The sequence below is a fragment of the Ictalurus punctatus genome, chromosome 5, assembly GCF_001660625.3.
Source record: "Ictalurus punctatus breed USDA103 chromosome 5, Coco_2.0, whole genome shotgun sequence".
NCBI lineage: Eukaryota > Metazoa > Chordata > Actinopteri > Siluriformes > Ictaluridae > Ictalurus > Ictalurus punctatus.
The window spans coordinates 4,818,789-4,833,177 of NC_030420.2; the positions used below are offsets into that span (position 1 = coordinate 4,818,789).

The window sequence follows — 14,389 nt, forward strand, 5'->3', positions numbered from 1 at the left end:
ACCGACGCTGATGGACCTCACGCCTCCTAATATCAGCCGTGTCTGTTCCCACCACGGTGGACACTCCACTCAGTCCTGCCTTCAGACTGTGAGCTGGAAAGTGTTTGAAAATCTCCAAAGACCAGGTAAAGAAATACGCATGTAATAAGTGGCAACATTCAGAACTTTTATATGGATTTGTTTAAATCCATATATCTGATAAAACAGTTTATTGCACCACATAAAATCAACAAACAAAGCACCATAATAAAATATCCACTACAGGCAGGAGATCTAAAGTCTCTTGGGAAAACCATCCAGTTAAACACGAGCGTGCAAGAAAACAGAAATGATGTAGAAATATCTTGAAATCTACACAGCTTGTTGTAGTTACTTATATACATGGACAATAAGATGCATGTTTTATTCAAATGAAAGCACCCACTATTTACCAGCTGTGGATTTTCTAAAAAAAAAAAACTCCAATATCAATGTTTCAAAACTGTTGCGAACAGAATGAATGATTTCTAGGAATCTGAGCATTTTATTTTTAAAAATAAATGCTTCATCTACGATATTAGTCTTGATAATTAGCGTTTTGTTGATGACATGTGCCGTTGCACTACAACGCTACTGGGAAAACTCACAGCTCCGGCAGCACACATTGCATCATCGTCAGTAAACAATTAGTGTCCGTCTCAACGGTACTCAAACACAAACACTCAACATCATCACCATCACAATCAGGCAGTATATTTTGCAGTGTACAGATTTACAAGTATTAGGTAGACTGTTAAAATGCAGGTTTAGATGGGTTTAGTATTTAGGCTTTTTAGTATCTTTATTTTAGAGCTGATCTTCGTGTAAACTTTCGTCATGGATAGTGCAACAGCTTAAAGGGGGGGGACGACCTCTTATCCACCTCTTAAATCTTTTTAAATTTCTGTCTTACTTTGTATCCACGTTAGGCATCCTCCACAGCATGGAGCATGTTCTGAATATCACAAGACACAAGTGATGGTCGGTTTTAAGCTGTTTATTTATGTCCATTTATTCACACTTGTGTCCTCCGTAGGCTGCTTCAGGTCTTAGTTTTTGTCATAGCCAGAGATGCAGGTTCGTATGATTATTTGATGGGATTTCGTGCTCTTTTGTTGCATCTCCGCAGGATCTTGTGGTTAACATTAACATTAAGATGCAGGTTTGTGCATACCAGGTTTAGAGTATACAGGCTTCTTAGTTTGCTGTCTAACGACAAGGGATGGAAGCAGTGGCTTCAGACTGGACACCGGTAAAGTGACGCTCCCGTTTTGGCGCCTTACAGGCTCGGACATGCAGCGGGGCCGGAATGCTTGTGCCGTGGAGTTCTTTGGAGCCACGGTGGTCAAGGTGCGTCTCAGGATGTGTTTCCTGGGTGCTACAAGAAGCGGAGGGTCAGAAACAGGTGTGTTCGTGCTGCTATTCAGTGAGTGCACGAGACGTGTCTGTAGATCTCGCAGCACCTTATCCGTGTTGCTCTGAGACTCCCGTCTGAGCAGATTTAGCTCCTCGGAGACTTCCTTCCTCAGACCCTCTATGCTGTTCAGAATCTGCTTGAGAAGAACCACACACTCATCTTTTTCGCTCTCCTCATTCTCCAACTCCACTGGCATCTCTTGTTGAATTTCCAGAATTTCTCGGACCTCCTTCCTAGGTGAGGTGTCCTCAAAACCTCCCGGCTCCACTTTGGCCCTTTCCAGCTGCCTGGTGACGTGCTGCACCAGCTGCAGCATTCCTGTCTTGCTCGCCTCGCGACCTGGCTGCCCTCGAATCTGATCTCTTACTAGACAGAAAACCGTCTGAACTCTTCCTGGTCTGTTTTTGGAAGCAGGAACTTGAGACTCAACTCTTTCCTCACTGTCTTCCTGCATCTGGTCATCTTCCTGCATCTTAAGGGAAAGAACGGCAGCGACGTTTCCCTCCTCGCTCGCTTGCTCGTTTTCCTCTCCTTTGCCTTCTCCTCTGCTTTCTTCCTCCTCTTCCAGCTGAACACGGACAGTTGTCACTCCGTTTTCCGTCGTCCTTTCACTCATGATGACCTGTTCTTTTTCCTCTTTTATTTCCTTGTTTATTCTCCGAGTTGTTCACTGATCGCTTCTCTCTTCCCGAGTGCCTTTGTGATAGCGTAAACCGACGGACTAACCTAACAGAGACTCATTCCCCACAGATCTGCCACCTAACCAACACCCTTCTCAGGGGAAATACACCATTATCACATACACTTAAACACTCTTTCCCCAAAAGACACACACACAAACACATTGCAACTCCAGATCCAGCCTGCCAGCCTTTCGTACAAGTTTCTGTGGATTTGAACTCCAAGGACTACTTAATAAGCCGCGTCTACGCTCCGTAGACGACCTTGTCTTAACCTTTTCTGCATCGGCATGAACGTCACGTCCTCTTTTACCCCCAAGTGTTGGTATTAAGTAGAAATTATGCTATAACCAGAATGATTCTGGGTTCATTAGTGCACACGCAGAACCACTTCTCTACTGTTACACCGTGTTGAACCGAGTGCACTTAGCCGCTCATAATGAAGTCCCATGATGCACAAGGGTGAAAACGCTTCTGGGAACAGCAGTACTGAGGAATATGGAGAGAAAGAGGCCAGGAAGAGCAGAATACCATGTAAATGGAGACATTATAGACTATTAGGCTGTATATATACTCTGAAAGTAAACCACACACATATGGAGCTGAGAGAGGCGTGACTTGGTGGAGCATGGCTTCAGAATGACTTTGCACTATCTGTAAAGTGTTATTCATGATCTCCCAAAGCTTCTTCCTACTTATAATCTGTGAAGTTGAACTTCTTTATCCCTGGCGAACGGAGATGGACCAGTTATCCATTTTCAAACGGGTGATTTTACAGAATGTCCTAAACGATAACTTGGATATCCTTGTCTGGCACATAGAACCAGAGAACAGAAAATCCAGCTAGCCAATAAGAAACCAGAACAGCTGCAACTCCTCTTCTAAATATGCTCCATATGGGCAAACAGCTGGATGACCATAAAAGCCCCTGTAAAACCTGCTAATGAGGAAAATAGTGATGCTGATTTTTTTCAGTATCCACAGTTCCTTTGAAACCTGTAGGTTGAACAGATCGAGACGTAGAGGCATCTTTAACGTCTTCGCGTTGTCTACTATAAATGTTCAAAATAAACCGAAGTTCAGACACCAGCATTGTTTTTTTAAAAAAAAAAAAAAAAAAAAAAAAAAACAACAAAAAAACAATGTAAGTAAATAATAATTTTTATATCAATTATTGGTTATTTTTTACTATTTACATCTATATTAGAATCATACTGAAGATTTTACGACTATGAAATAACACACGGTATTATCCAGTGATGAAGAAAAGTCTTGAACAAGTAGAAACTATTTAATATTTAGACATGAAACCGAGCCTCTGTGTTATTTTAAAATGTCTCGTTATATAAGAAGAATTCAATTGTGGTGACCGCTGTTTTATTGCTTTACCCAATAAACTATAAGTGAGTCTAGCTGCAAGGTAGATGGGTAATAAATAAATAAATAAATAGATAGATAGATTTCTAAATGGATGAAATGATGGGTTGATGGATAGATATAGAGATAGATAGAAGGAGAAATAATTCATTTTTTTTTTTCTATTTAAATGCTCACGTATGGCTCGTTGGCTTTATTAACATATTTAATTTTTGTGTTGTAGTCAAATTTATTTTCTAACGTACAAGTACATTTCTTTGTTGCCTTGATGTTTTAATGCTTTCAGAGTCCTGATACCTGATACCTGAATTTGAAATGTGATCAAGCCTTTGGTCAGGGTTGTAATAAAGCGGTTACATAGTCTCTGCCTCTGACCCACCCTCTCTAAGGCAGAGCTACGAGACCCTTCCTCTATTTATATTTGGGACGAGAACAAAAATTGTAGCGTAAAGATCAGGAGCTGCAGCACACCAAAATGGTAAGCCAACGTTTATTTAATTATTTATTTTTTTAAAACTTTACAGATGTTATGTACTTCTAGAATCACACCGTGCAAATGATGCTGAAAAGCATTATTCCTCCTTTTATTTCTCTAGACTTCCTACACAGATAAAGGTGAAAAGGTAGGTGCATTGGTAGAGAATTCTTCTGCATTCTTGTTCTTCTGCATGTTGTTTATTGAATGGAGACTTGGCATGTAAAACTAACGCATTCATTACATTTTATCTGACTGCATCACTATTTATTTATCCCCCTGATTTGTTCGATTGTTTCATGCCGCGCTGTCAGCACGAGCAGGGCAAGTTCATCAGCTTTGACCACCTCACTTTCTGGGTCGGGAATGCCAAGCAGGTAAGAATATTTATTTATAAGAATTTGGGTTTGTTTTGTTTTTACTTCACTGTGCTTTAAACTCGGTGAACTTCGGAGGAGTTTCTGCGCTGAAGGATGCTATTGGCTCTTTAGAGGGGAGGAGATGTAGTGGTTAAAACTCCATCCTCTGGCTAATTTGATCCATGCTGGGAATTTTTCCTCACGTCATTCACTCCGTTGACCACTCGGGGGTGCTCTCTTCAAAGTCTTTTAAAAGCTGACCTATTTTGTGACATGAGGGATGAAAAAATAACAAAGAACTAAATGGATATATATATAATATATATATGGGACACCAATCCATGACAGGCCACCATGTACATTCACACACTCACTCTGACCAGGCGGTTACTAAAGATGAATGGATTTAACATTTGCGTCATGTGTTTTTCGTCCCAGGCTGCCTCCTTTTACTGCAACAAGCTGGGTTTTGAGCCACTGGCATACTGCGGTCTGGAGACGGGCAGCCGTGAAGTCGTCTCTCATGTGGTTAAGCAGGGAAAGGTTGGCATACTGATCACATACATTAAACCTTTACCCTGCATAACAAATCTCCAGTGGTGAAATAACATCTATAGTGTATATTTATATTCATACTGATAACACATCAGCACTGTGAGAGTTAATTAACTTATAATACTAATACATTTTGCCATTCATTCCAACTGGAACGTACAGTAGGCATGTGCTATTAAATGATAAACCACAATATTGTTATTGTGGACAGTCAACATATCATCACTCCTGTAATGTGTTGCGAACGAGGCAGCTTGGCTAAGGCAGTGCATATTGCTAATATTTGTACTCCCGGGTGGAAGTGTGGAAAACTGTTTCATCATTAATTTGAATATGTTTTGTTTTTTTCCCCACTGCAGATTATTTTTGTCTTCTCCTCTGCACTGAATCCTGGTAACAAAGGTTAGCTTATACTTATGCTTGTGATTTATGTATCTGCAAACGTCAAAGTGTCACGTAAGGAATAAAACACCAAAATCTTTTCCAATAACTGCGTATTGTGATGTGTTTTATTCCTCTTATTCCACAGCAGTATTTTTCAAAACTAACAGCTAGTTTCTGTTATCACTTATGTTCTAACAGCTATAAACAGTTCATAAACAGTATATGAAATCTTATACTAATTTATCGGGGTAAATGGAGGTGACCATGATGGGTTGGGGCATTTCTAATTTGCATATTTATAAAGCTGGATGTTTTTTTGATAAGATAATAGATGTACGAGATTCTGTGCTCTTATTTGTCCTATAATGTACACTCTTGGTCCTGGAATATAAATGTATAGGTCTTGAAATGACTGACTTTTTTCTTAATGAAATCGAACAAACCCTGGCTTTGTTTAATCAGAGATGGGGGAGCACCTGGTGAAACATGGCGATGGAGTCAAAGACGTCGCGTTCACTGTAGAGGACTGTGAATTGTTGGTGCAGGTAAAGCTCAGCATCGCTTTTCATCTTCACTTCTTCAACAAGTCATTTTAGTTATCTGATGAACACAGCCTTAAAAATCATATTACAGTACGAGCCTTAGAAAAAGATTCTGAACACACGTCTGGAAACTAGTGATGTGTCATTTGGAAACGAGTCAACTGTTTGAGCCTGCTTTTTTTTTTTTTCTTTTCTTTTCTTTTTTTTTTTTTTAAGTGAGCAGTGGGAGTCGACTTGCATTTCTAAACAGTTGTTCCAAAAAGATCCTGTGATGCTGTTACTGAAAAATCATCGCCAGTCTGTATTCACTATGCCATCAATTGTATACAGTGTGACCGTAACCCAAAAAGCTTCCGATGAATCTTATCAACATCCGTTGTGTGGGACGGCATAATCGTTTAGATCCGGTTCTAGTGGGAGTAAGATGTTTTTGATGTATTTCCTTGTCTTTATGTGACTGAGAGAGCATGAAACGTATAGATTTATGATTGATTGGCAAATACTAATAACATTGAGTCCTTTTGGAGTCTTATTGGGGAGCTGAGTCAAATGATCTGACTCACTAAAAAGACCTGAAACTACAGCATTGTTTTCAGTGTCTATGCATGTCCTTTTCCATTGTGTGTGTGTGTGTGTGTGTGTGTGTGTGTGTGTGTGTGTGTGTGTGTGTGTGTGCACAGAATGCCAGAGAACGAGGTGCCACCATCATCAAGGAACCTCATGTGCTGAAGGACGAGTTTGGCAGCGTGAAATTGGCTGTGCTGCAGACAGTACGTATGGCTTCATGTCTTTTGGAAGATTTAGTAAGTTTTAATAACCTCCACTATCGACTAATCTACTTCTAAAGCGTACAGTCATACAGGGATAAGATTTCATTAAAGTTATTTACATTTATTCATTTGGAAAACATACTGATCAGCTTACTAGTAGGCCATCTATACAGCTGATTAGATGAGCGTTAAGGTGTTTGCCCAATGCTCTAGCAGTCCTGGGATTTGACAAATGTTAAATAATTAATTAGTGCAGAAGAACTTATCCATATGACGTGTACCTGATTTCTCTTTGCAGTCCTGTTTTTTTTTTAATTTTCCTGTTTTCAGTATGGCGACACGACACACACACTGGTGGAAAGAAACGGATACACAGGACTTTTTCTCCCAGGATTCCACACTCCGCTCTTCAAGGATCCTCTCTTGGCTCAGCTGTGAGTGAGGAAGCAATAAAAACATGACGTAGTGGTTTGGGTCTGTGTTTTGTTCAGCAATTGTTCTCTCAGTAATTTTTTACATAGTTTGTGTAAAAAGGTGTTGGTAAGAAGTGAGAATTTCGAAATTGCGGTTTCTTCTTTCATAGGCCGAGCGGCCATCTCGATTTTATTGATCATGTGGTGGGAAACCAGCCAGATGACGAGATGGTGCCTGTGGTGGAATGGTGAGGAAGTAAATTTGTCGAACATGAAGGTGACGTCCTCCTGCTGTTTCAGCCTGCTTTTCTGACACTTATCGTTTATATACTTGTGTGTGTGTGTGTGTGTGTGTGTGTGTGTGTGTATAGGTATGAGAGGAACCTCTTGTTCCACCGTTTCTGGTCTGTAGATGATAAACAGTTGCAGACGCAATTCAGCGCTCTGCGCTCCATCGTGGTGGCTAACTATGAGGAGACGGTGAAGATGCCTATCAACGAACCTGCCATTGGTAAACGCAAGTCCCAGATCCAGGCAAGCAGCCACACCCACACAAACCCACACATGCAAACACTACCAGTCATTACGCACAGTAAGCACTAGGGATGGCTACATTTTTGCTATTCATACATGTCTGTTTAAGTAGAATTAGAATATGCTGATAAGGAAATAGTTGATGTTGTTGTAAAGAAAAAACAAAACGACTGAAATATTTGTTTACGACATGCAGCTTAAAGGACAAGGTCACTGTTTTCAACTTGGCTTTCCATAGATGCTATTCATATTTGTTCTCCACTATTTTCAAATCAAAAGAATAAATGAGTCTAAAACTGCATGATAAGTGAGGACCAAGACATTGGGGGTGTACTGCTGTAGGAAAATAATCAACAACAGGGTGGAGTTTCTGTTACCACCACAAAGTTAATCATTTCCCTACAATGGTACCATCCCAAGTGTTATCACTTACACTGAGGCATTTGTATTAAAGACAGTCATTTGTTAATCAGTATTTTTATGTGTGTGTCTGTGTGTAGGAGTATGTGGAGTATTACGGTGGCCCGGGAGTCCAGCACATTGCCATGAACACCTCGAACATTATCACAGCTGTGAGTAAACAGCGTCTATAAGACGTCCAGACCTAGGATGTGCTCTAAAATGGATTGAATGAAAATCCAGAACTAATTTAAAACTGGCAAACTAGGGCTAGAACACATCTGTAACACATCATGTCTGTAAAAGGTGCCTATACCAAGCTAACAGTGGAAGTCAGTGTAGTGTGTCAACCGATGATTACTTCTTAGTAGTTAGTTATTCGATTCCATACCCTTTTTCTGGTAAACATTTCCAGAATGACCTTAACAAATGACAAGTTTATCTTCTGTGTAACCATGTGACCAACATGACCACACCTAGATATATACAGATGGGTAACAAATTAAAGGAAAAACCATCGAGTGGCATTCGCATTGAGATAACGCTCTCAATCACCATCATCAAAACGCTATATTCAGTGCCCCAGCACACTTCCGGAGACGTATAGAACTTATGTCAGTGAGCACTGACGCTGCTCTGGGGGCTCTTAGTGACCAAACGCCTTATTAACACATTTAGTGTTAGATTGTTTGCTTTATATTGTCACCTATGTGCATATCTATATATACGTGTGTGTAGATCTGTAATCTAAAGGAGCGTGGCATGGAGTTCATGACTGTGCCACATACCTACTACGAGCAGCTCCGTGAGAAACTAAAAGACTCGAAGGTCAAAATCAAGGAGGACATCAGCATCCTAGAGGTCTGTTTCTTCTATCAGTCTCATCTTTTCTTTCCTCTGACAAAACAGGAAATGAGTAAGGATGTATTTGGTCCTGACACCAGTGAACACATTCACAGTGCAACAAATGTTTGTTGTTCATCTAGGAGCTGCAAATTTTGGTGGACTACGATGATAACGGTTACCTCCTCCAGATCTTCACCAAACCAATTCAGGATCGACCCACTGTGTTCCTGGAGGTCATTCAGAGGAACAACCACCAGGTGTGTACAATCTGAACTGACAGCGATATACCCTGATTTAAAAATCTATGATGTATATGATTGTAGAACGTACATTAAAACTGTGTTTGTGCACATATTACCTATTTATTATTTGCATTTATACCACGGTATAGCACAGGATGTCGGTTAACTTTATATAACCACATCTGAGTTTATGCGTTGAGGTTTCTCTGAGAGAGAAAGAAATGTGGGGGAGGGAGGGAGGGAGGGAGGGAGGGAGGGAGAGAGAGAGAGAATTGCAATAACGTAACGTCCCACTGTAATGTTACAGGGCTTCGGTGCGGGGAACTTCAAGTCTCTGTTTGAGGCTATCGAGGCAGACCAGCACGCCAGGGGGAACCTCACCGTCTTCATGCCCAACGGAGCGTCCGAAAAAATATGAAACCAACACATCCACTCATCTTGTATATGAAAGCTTTTAAGAATATGAAACTCTTCACGTCAGTGCAGTATTCTGTAAATGTTTTGTAATATCACTGAGGCTATGTTTTGTTTGTTTGTTTGTTTGTTTGTTTTTTAAGATTATCCATGAATCTGGCTCTTTTCCCAAACAGGTGTTTTTGAACATTGCCAGTGAGAAAATAAGATCCATATGGCTAGTGTGAGAAACCAAATAAGATATTAATCTGTGTCTTATTAGCAGTACGTGTGTTATTCAACTCTGGTGATTATGACTCTGTATCTCTGTCTGTTTATTTGAGCTTCCAGCAGCCCAGATACCTGACTGCTTTTTTTTTTTTTTTTTTTTTAAAGCCTTGCACGATGGTCATGCATGTAATAAAAAGCAAGCAGTAAAAATACATTTATGTTGACTTCGAACAATCATACTTCTTGACCTTCAGTAATGGACTTGGGCGAAAGGATGTAACAGCAGTAAAACAGGAATTATGAGCGTTTGTTAATGTGGTTGTTCATCTGACTTTCTAAACAGTAGACTTTTTCAACTTCAGTTCAACTCAATTTTATTTGTATAGCACTTTAAGCAATAATCACAATGTTGCTACTTATTTCTATTAATGTATATAGAAATATCTCCAACCGCTCAAGCCAGACATCCAATTCAATATCAGTTGAATTAATTGAATCAGCATGCCCGGTTCTACCAACCCATAGCGTACATCTGGGGACCGATGCCCGCATTCTGCAGTCATACTTTGCCTGCCTCTGGAAACTGTGAATCTCCACCAGGATCTATGTGACCGCACGGACAACAAGGCTCATCACCTGCGAGCTGGAGGAGAACCGACAACCAGAGTATCTGTCAGCAGTACCAGCAGGTTGTGAACACAGTGATGAGTGTACCAGCTAACACAGAAGAGCTGTATAAGACTAGTATACTTACACAATGTGAAAGACTCGAAGCCTGTCATTTTATTCTTACGAAAATAACCGTTAAGGATCCAGAGATCTGCAAGATCTATGCCAAGTCTCTGGAACACCAACAGGAGCGATAGAACATCATTTTTTCAAAATTATATTTCAAAATGTTTACATTTTCAAGATGATACTGGAGAGCGCGGATAAACAGTTTGGTCCAAAATCTAATTTTTTGTTTAATTTACTAAAGATCCGGTGATGGAAAAGGACACAGCATATCATTCACCATTCAATACCCCGTGACAAGGAAACACATCAAAAAGAAGTGGGCCTCTTCACGTTATCGTCTAAGCATTTTTATAAAAAAAAAAATTTCTTCTAATTTGTAACCCATCTTTGTACGTAATCTGACTGATTTGACTGAATGTGAGTAGAAAGTAGAGCTCTTTATGCTTCAGAACCCATTCTGCTATTTCTATCAACATCATCAATAAACACCAGTCACCCAGTTCCATGGGCAGCCATGCATGCCCATGCCATAACACTGCTTCCACCATGTTTCATAGATGATGTTGTATGCTTTGGGTATGGGTCCTTCCTTACCTTCTCCATACTCTTCTCTTCCCATCATTCTGGTACAAGTTATTCTTGGTTTCATCTGTCCAAAGAATGTTGTTCCAGAACTGGTCAGAGGTCTTTTAGCAAAGTCTAATCTGCCCTTTCTGTTCTTGAGTGTAACAAGTGGTTTGCATCTCAAGGTAAACCGTCTTTATTTACATTCACAAAGGTGTTCATGAACACTCCTCCTCCGGAGCGTTCTTGACATGGCTAGATGTTGTGAAGCGGTTTTTATTCACCGAGGTAAGAATTCTGCCATCATCTGCTTTATTTGTCTTCCATAATCTTCTAGGCCTTTTGGTGTTGCTGAGCTCACCAGTGCATTCCTTGTACCAAGAATGTACCAAATTGTTGATCTGGCTACTCCTAAGTTTCTGCTATCTCTCTGATAGATCTGTTTTGTTTTTTCAGGCTAATGATGGCTTACATCAACATCTCTTTGGACTGCATATTGAAAGTTCCCATGAACAGCTGTCAAATGCAAATTCAACACTAGGAATCTGAAAACTCCAGACCTCTAGATCCCTTTAATTTGTCATGAAATAACGATGAAACGGGCCAGAACTTGACCATGAAACTGCGTATCAGGCAATTTTCCAATTACCTTTCAGCCTGTGAAAATGGCTGTAATCCCTAAACGGTTAGTGTGATATTTATGTTAAACTCCTTGAATTAAAGCTGAAAGTCTACACTTCAGTCACATCTTGTTTGCTTCATTATAAATCCATTGCGGCGGTGTACAGAGGCAAAATTTACGCAAATTGTGCGACTGTCCACATACTTATGGACCTGACTGTATATGTTTCTATGTTGTAAATGTAATTAGTAACCAACTGACATAGCTACAACATTGAAAAAGAGCTAACAGTCTAACAATTAGCGGTCTCCAATAGCGGTTAGTTAGCATTAGGGTATTCATATGTCCTTGGGTAGATTTCTCAGTTGTCTGAAACGTTTATGTGAAAATTTACTGCAGTATAAACACATAACAGGCACAACTACATGTTTCTGCCTTTTAAAAAAAATGTACTATATCTTTGGCATGTTTTTCTCATACCGCATTTATATAGTATGCCATTTCAAACCCCATAACTGAAGGAAAAATTAGTAGTGAAGATATGAAATGTACACTTTTGCACATAATACCACCATCCAATAAGAAACGAAACACACCAGGTTTTATCCACTGCAAGGACACTTTATAATAGTTTAGAAGCAATAAATATTCACATCTCTCTGTATTCTGATGCACACGTTCTGTACACAAATTCGATGACTTCATATTTCATAGATTTCTAAAAGAACATTCAGCTTGGTTGTGACATATAGGCCTAGGTTAGAATAGGCTTACAAAATAAATATGCAATATTCACCTACACTGAATGATACACTCTCACACAGGCGTCACATTCACACATACACAATCAAACCTGAATAATAGTTTTGTCTGTTCCATAAACAACATTATATCATATTATAATAGGCTATATTATGTACAAATCTGTTTATAGAACACTCTTCATTCAGTAAGTACTTCAGTCATGCAAGTGGATGGGATATGCAGTGGGAGAAATATGGTAAATCCTTTGACTGGCTCCATTTGTTCAAACCTTTTTTGTGAACATCTGTATCTGGATTCTTATTGACCTGCCGTAACGTAGCGCCTCATATACACTGTGTACTTACACACTAAAATGATGATCAATAACTTAATTCACCTTGGATAATGAAATTAATGTGGAATTATTTATATTCCTACTAAAAAGAAAAAGAAAGTAAAGCCTTCATTTAAAAAAAAAAGAAAGAAAAAGAAAGAAAGAAAGAAAAAAGGCTTTCTTTGACACAAATTCTGTATTGCACACACTTAAAATGAACCAAATGCTCATAACAAGACTGGGGGGGGATGGGGGTGCGGGGTGATGTGGGGGTGGGTGAATAAATGCCAGAACAAGTCTGCAACATTCAGTAAACACTTGTAAAGGCAAGTGTTATTGTCCATAAAATCCACCAATCACGTCAATACTTTCCAGCACGCTCTCAGGCTAACTATGAGTGGATTTATATACATTATGGATATATATATATTACTTTGTCATATTTATAGTATACGTATCATTTCATAACATAAATACTAGTAATAATAATAGTAATATTAATAATAATAATCAACAAAACAAATAATATCCATAGTAAACAAAGGAAAACAACCTGCGAAATGATGAAAGCATCAATACAACCCCGTGGAATGCATATGATTTGCATTACGACACACAGGCATTTCAGTTAGGCAAAGACTAAAAAGGAAGAGGAACAGTGAGAGCAGCTGCAGTGCCTCCTGGAGGATTTTTTTTTTTCAGATGACAGTGAGTACTCTTCACAAGTTCCTGAACTGGATTAATTCAGTCAGCCATTATTTCCACAGACATAGTACTGTGGCAGCTTACAGAAATTCCAATGTCTGTTAAAAATGAAGTGCTTTTTCAGATCTTTTCACAGAACCATGACTCTGACGAGCTTCATTTGCTAGCCGTGGAACACCCATTTCTCAGGTTCATTACTAACAATAATAAAATTCAATAGTACAGACGATTCATTGTTACAGATCTCGGCGTAGTAAACTTCGTGTTTCTTTTAGGCTTGCTAAATGTGACTGGCAGTTTACTATTTGTTTTGGGCACACCTGAGGTGCAAAAGATAGTACCACCTCCAGCAAACTGCCTAGATAACTAATTATCCAGCAGAGTTTCATTATTATTATTATCATCATCATCAATATTATTATTATTATTATTATTATTGACAACTGATAGCAGATTTTAGAGCAATGGACAGAGCCTTTGGCAGTGAGAAGTTACATAATTATAGTCATATCTTCAAGCATGTGTAAAGTAATCAAACTCTTCAGGTAATTAAGTGAAAATCAAGCCCTTTAGAATACTTATTTAATAGCAGGCATACAAGGATGTTAACACTTTCCAAAATGAAGGTGCAAATTTAATGAGAGTAGAGGTTAGTGTAGAGGTTAGCACTGCGGCCAAAATAGTCACTACTACGCTAACTCAGACAATTGACGATCTGTTTACGTCAGATCTATAAATAAATTGGTCAAGCTTTAAATCTGACTGGCAACATTGAAAACGGTGAATTAGTCACGTTTCTTGTATGCTCTTCAAATGTGTCTCTCTTATGAGACGATCTTTATACAGGAGAAGAGCGAGACTCACTACAAGCTGAACATCGAATTATTATTGGTTAGTATAACTCTTTATTGCGTATATTTCCTGTGTCTGCCAAGCTAGAGCTTAACACACATTTCACTCGTAGAGAATGGATTTACTCTGTATGTCCAGTAGAGGATAAAGACTCGTTCATTGTAGGTCTCCCTGATCTACAGGGTCTACTTCTAT

The 14,389-nt window shown here is 39.3% G+C and overlaps 1 protein-coding gene across 2 annotated transcripts; it reads left to right on the top strand.

Moving 5' to 3' along the window:
- The first annotated feature begins 1 nt into the window (after position 1).
- LOC108264894 (4-hydroxyphenylpyruvate dioxygenase) lies at positions 2 to 9,859 on the top strand. Of its 2 annotated transcripts, XM_017466871.3 has the most exons (15): positions 2 to 125; positions 3,882 to 3,970; positions 4,089 to 4,115; positions 4,282 to 4,344; positions 4,765 to 4,869; positions 5,241 to 5,283; positions 5,728 to 5,810; positions 6,488 to 6,577; positions 6,908 to 7,011; positions 7,161 to 7,238; positions 7,362 to 7,524; positions 8,025 to 8,096; positions 8,662 to 8,784; positions 8,910 to 9,026; positions 9,319 to 9,859. In XM_017466871.3, the coding sequence occupies exons 2-15, from the start codon at positions 3,968 to 3,970 to the stop codon at positions 9,427 to 9,429; spliced, it is 1,182 nt and encodes a 393-aa protein (XP_017322360.1). In that variant the 5' UTR covers positions 2 to 125; positions 3,882 to 3,967; the 3' UTR covers positions 9,430 to 9,859. The 2 variants fall into 2 exon arrangements, with proteins under 2 accessions (XP_017322360.1, XP_017322359.1); XM_017466870.3 differs by lacking the exon at positions 2 to 125 and having other exon boundaries at positions 3,791 to 3,970.
- Positions 9,860 to 14,389: the final 4,530 nt, after the last annotated feature.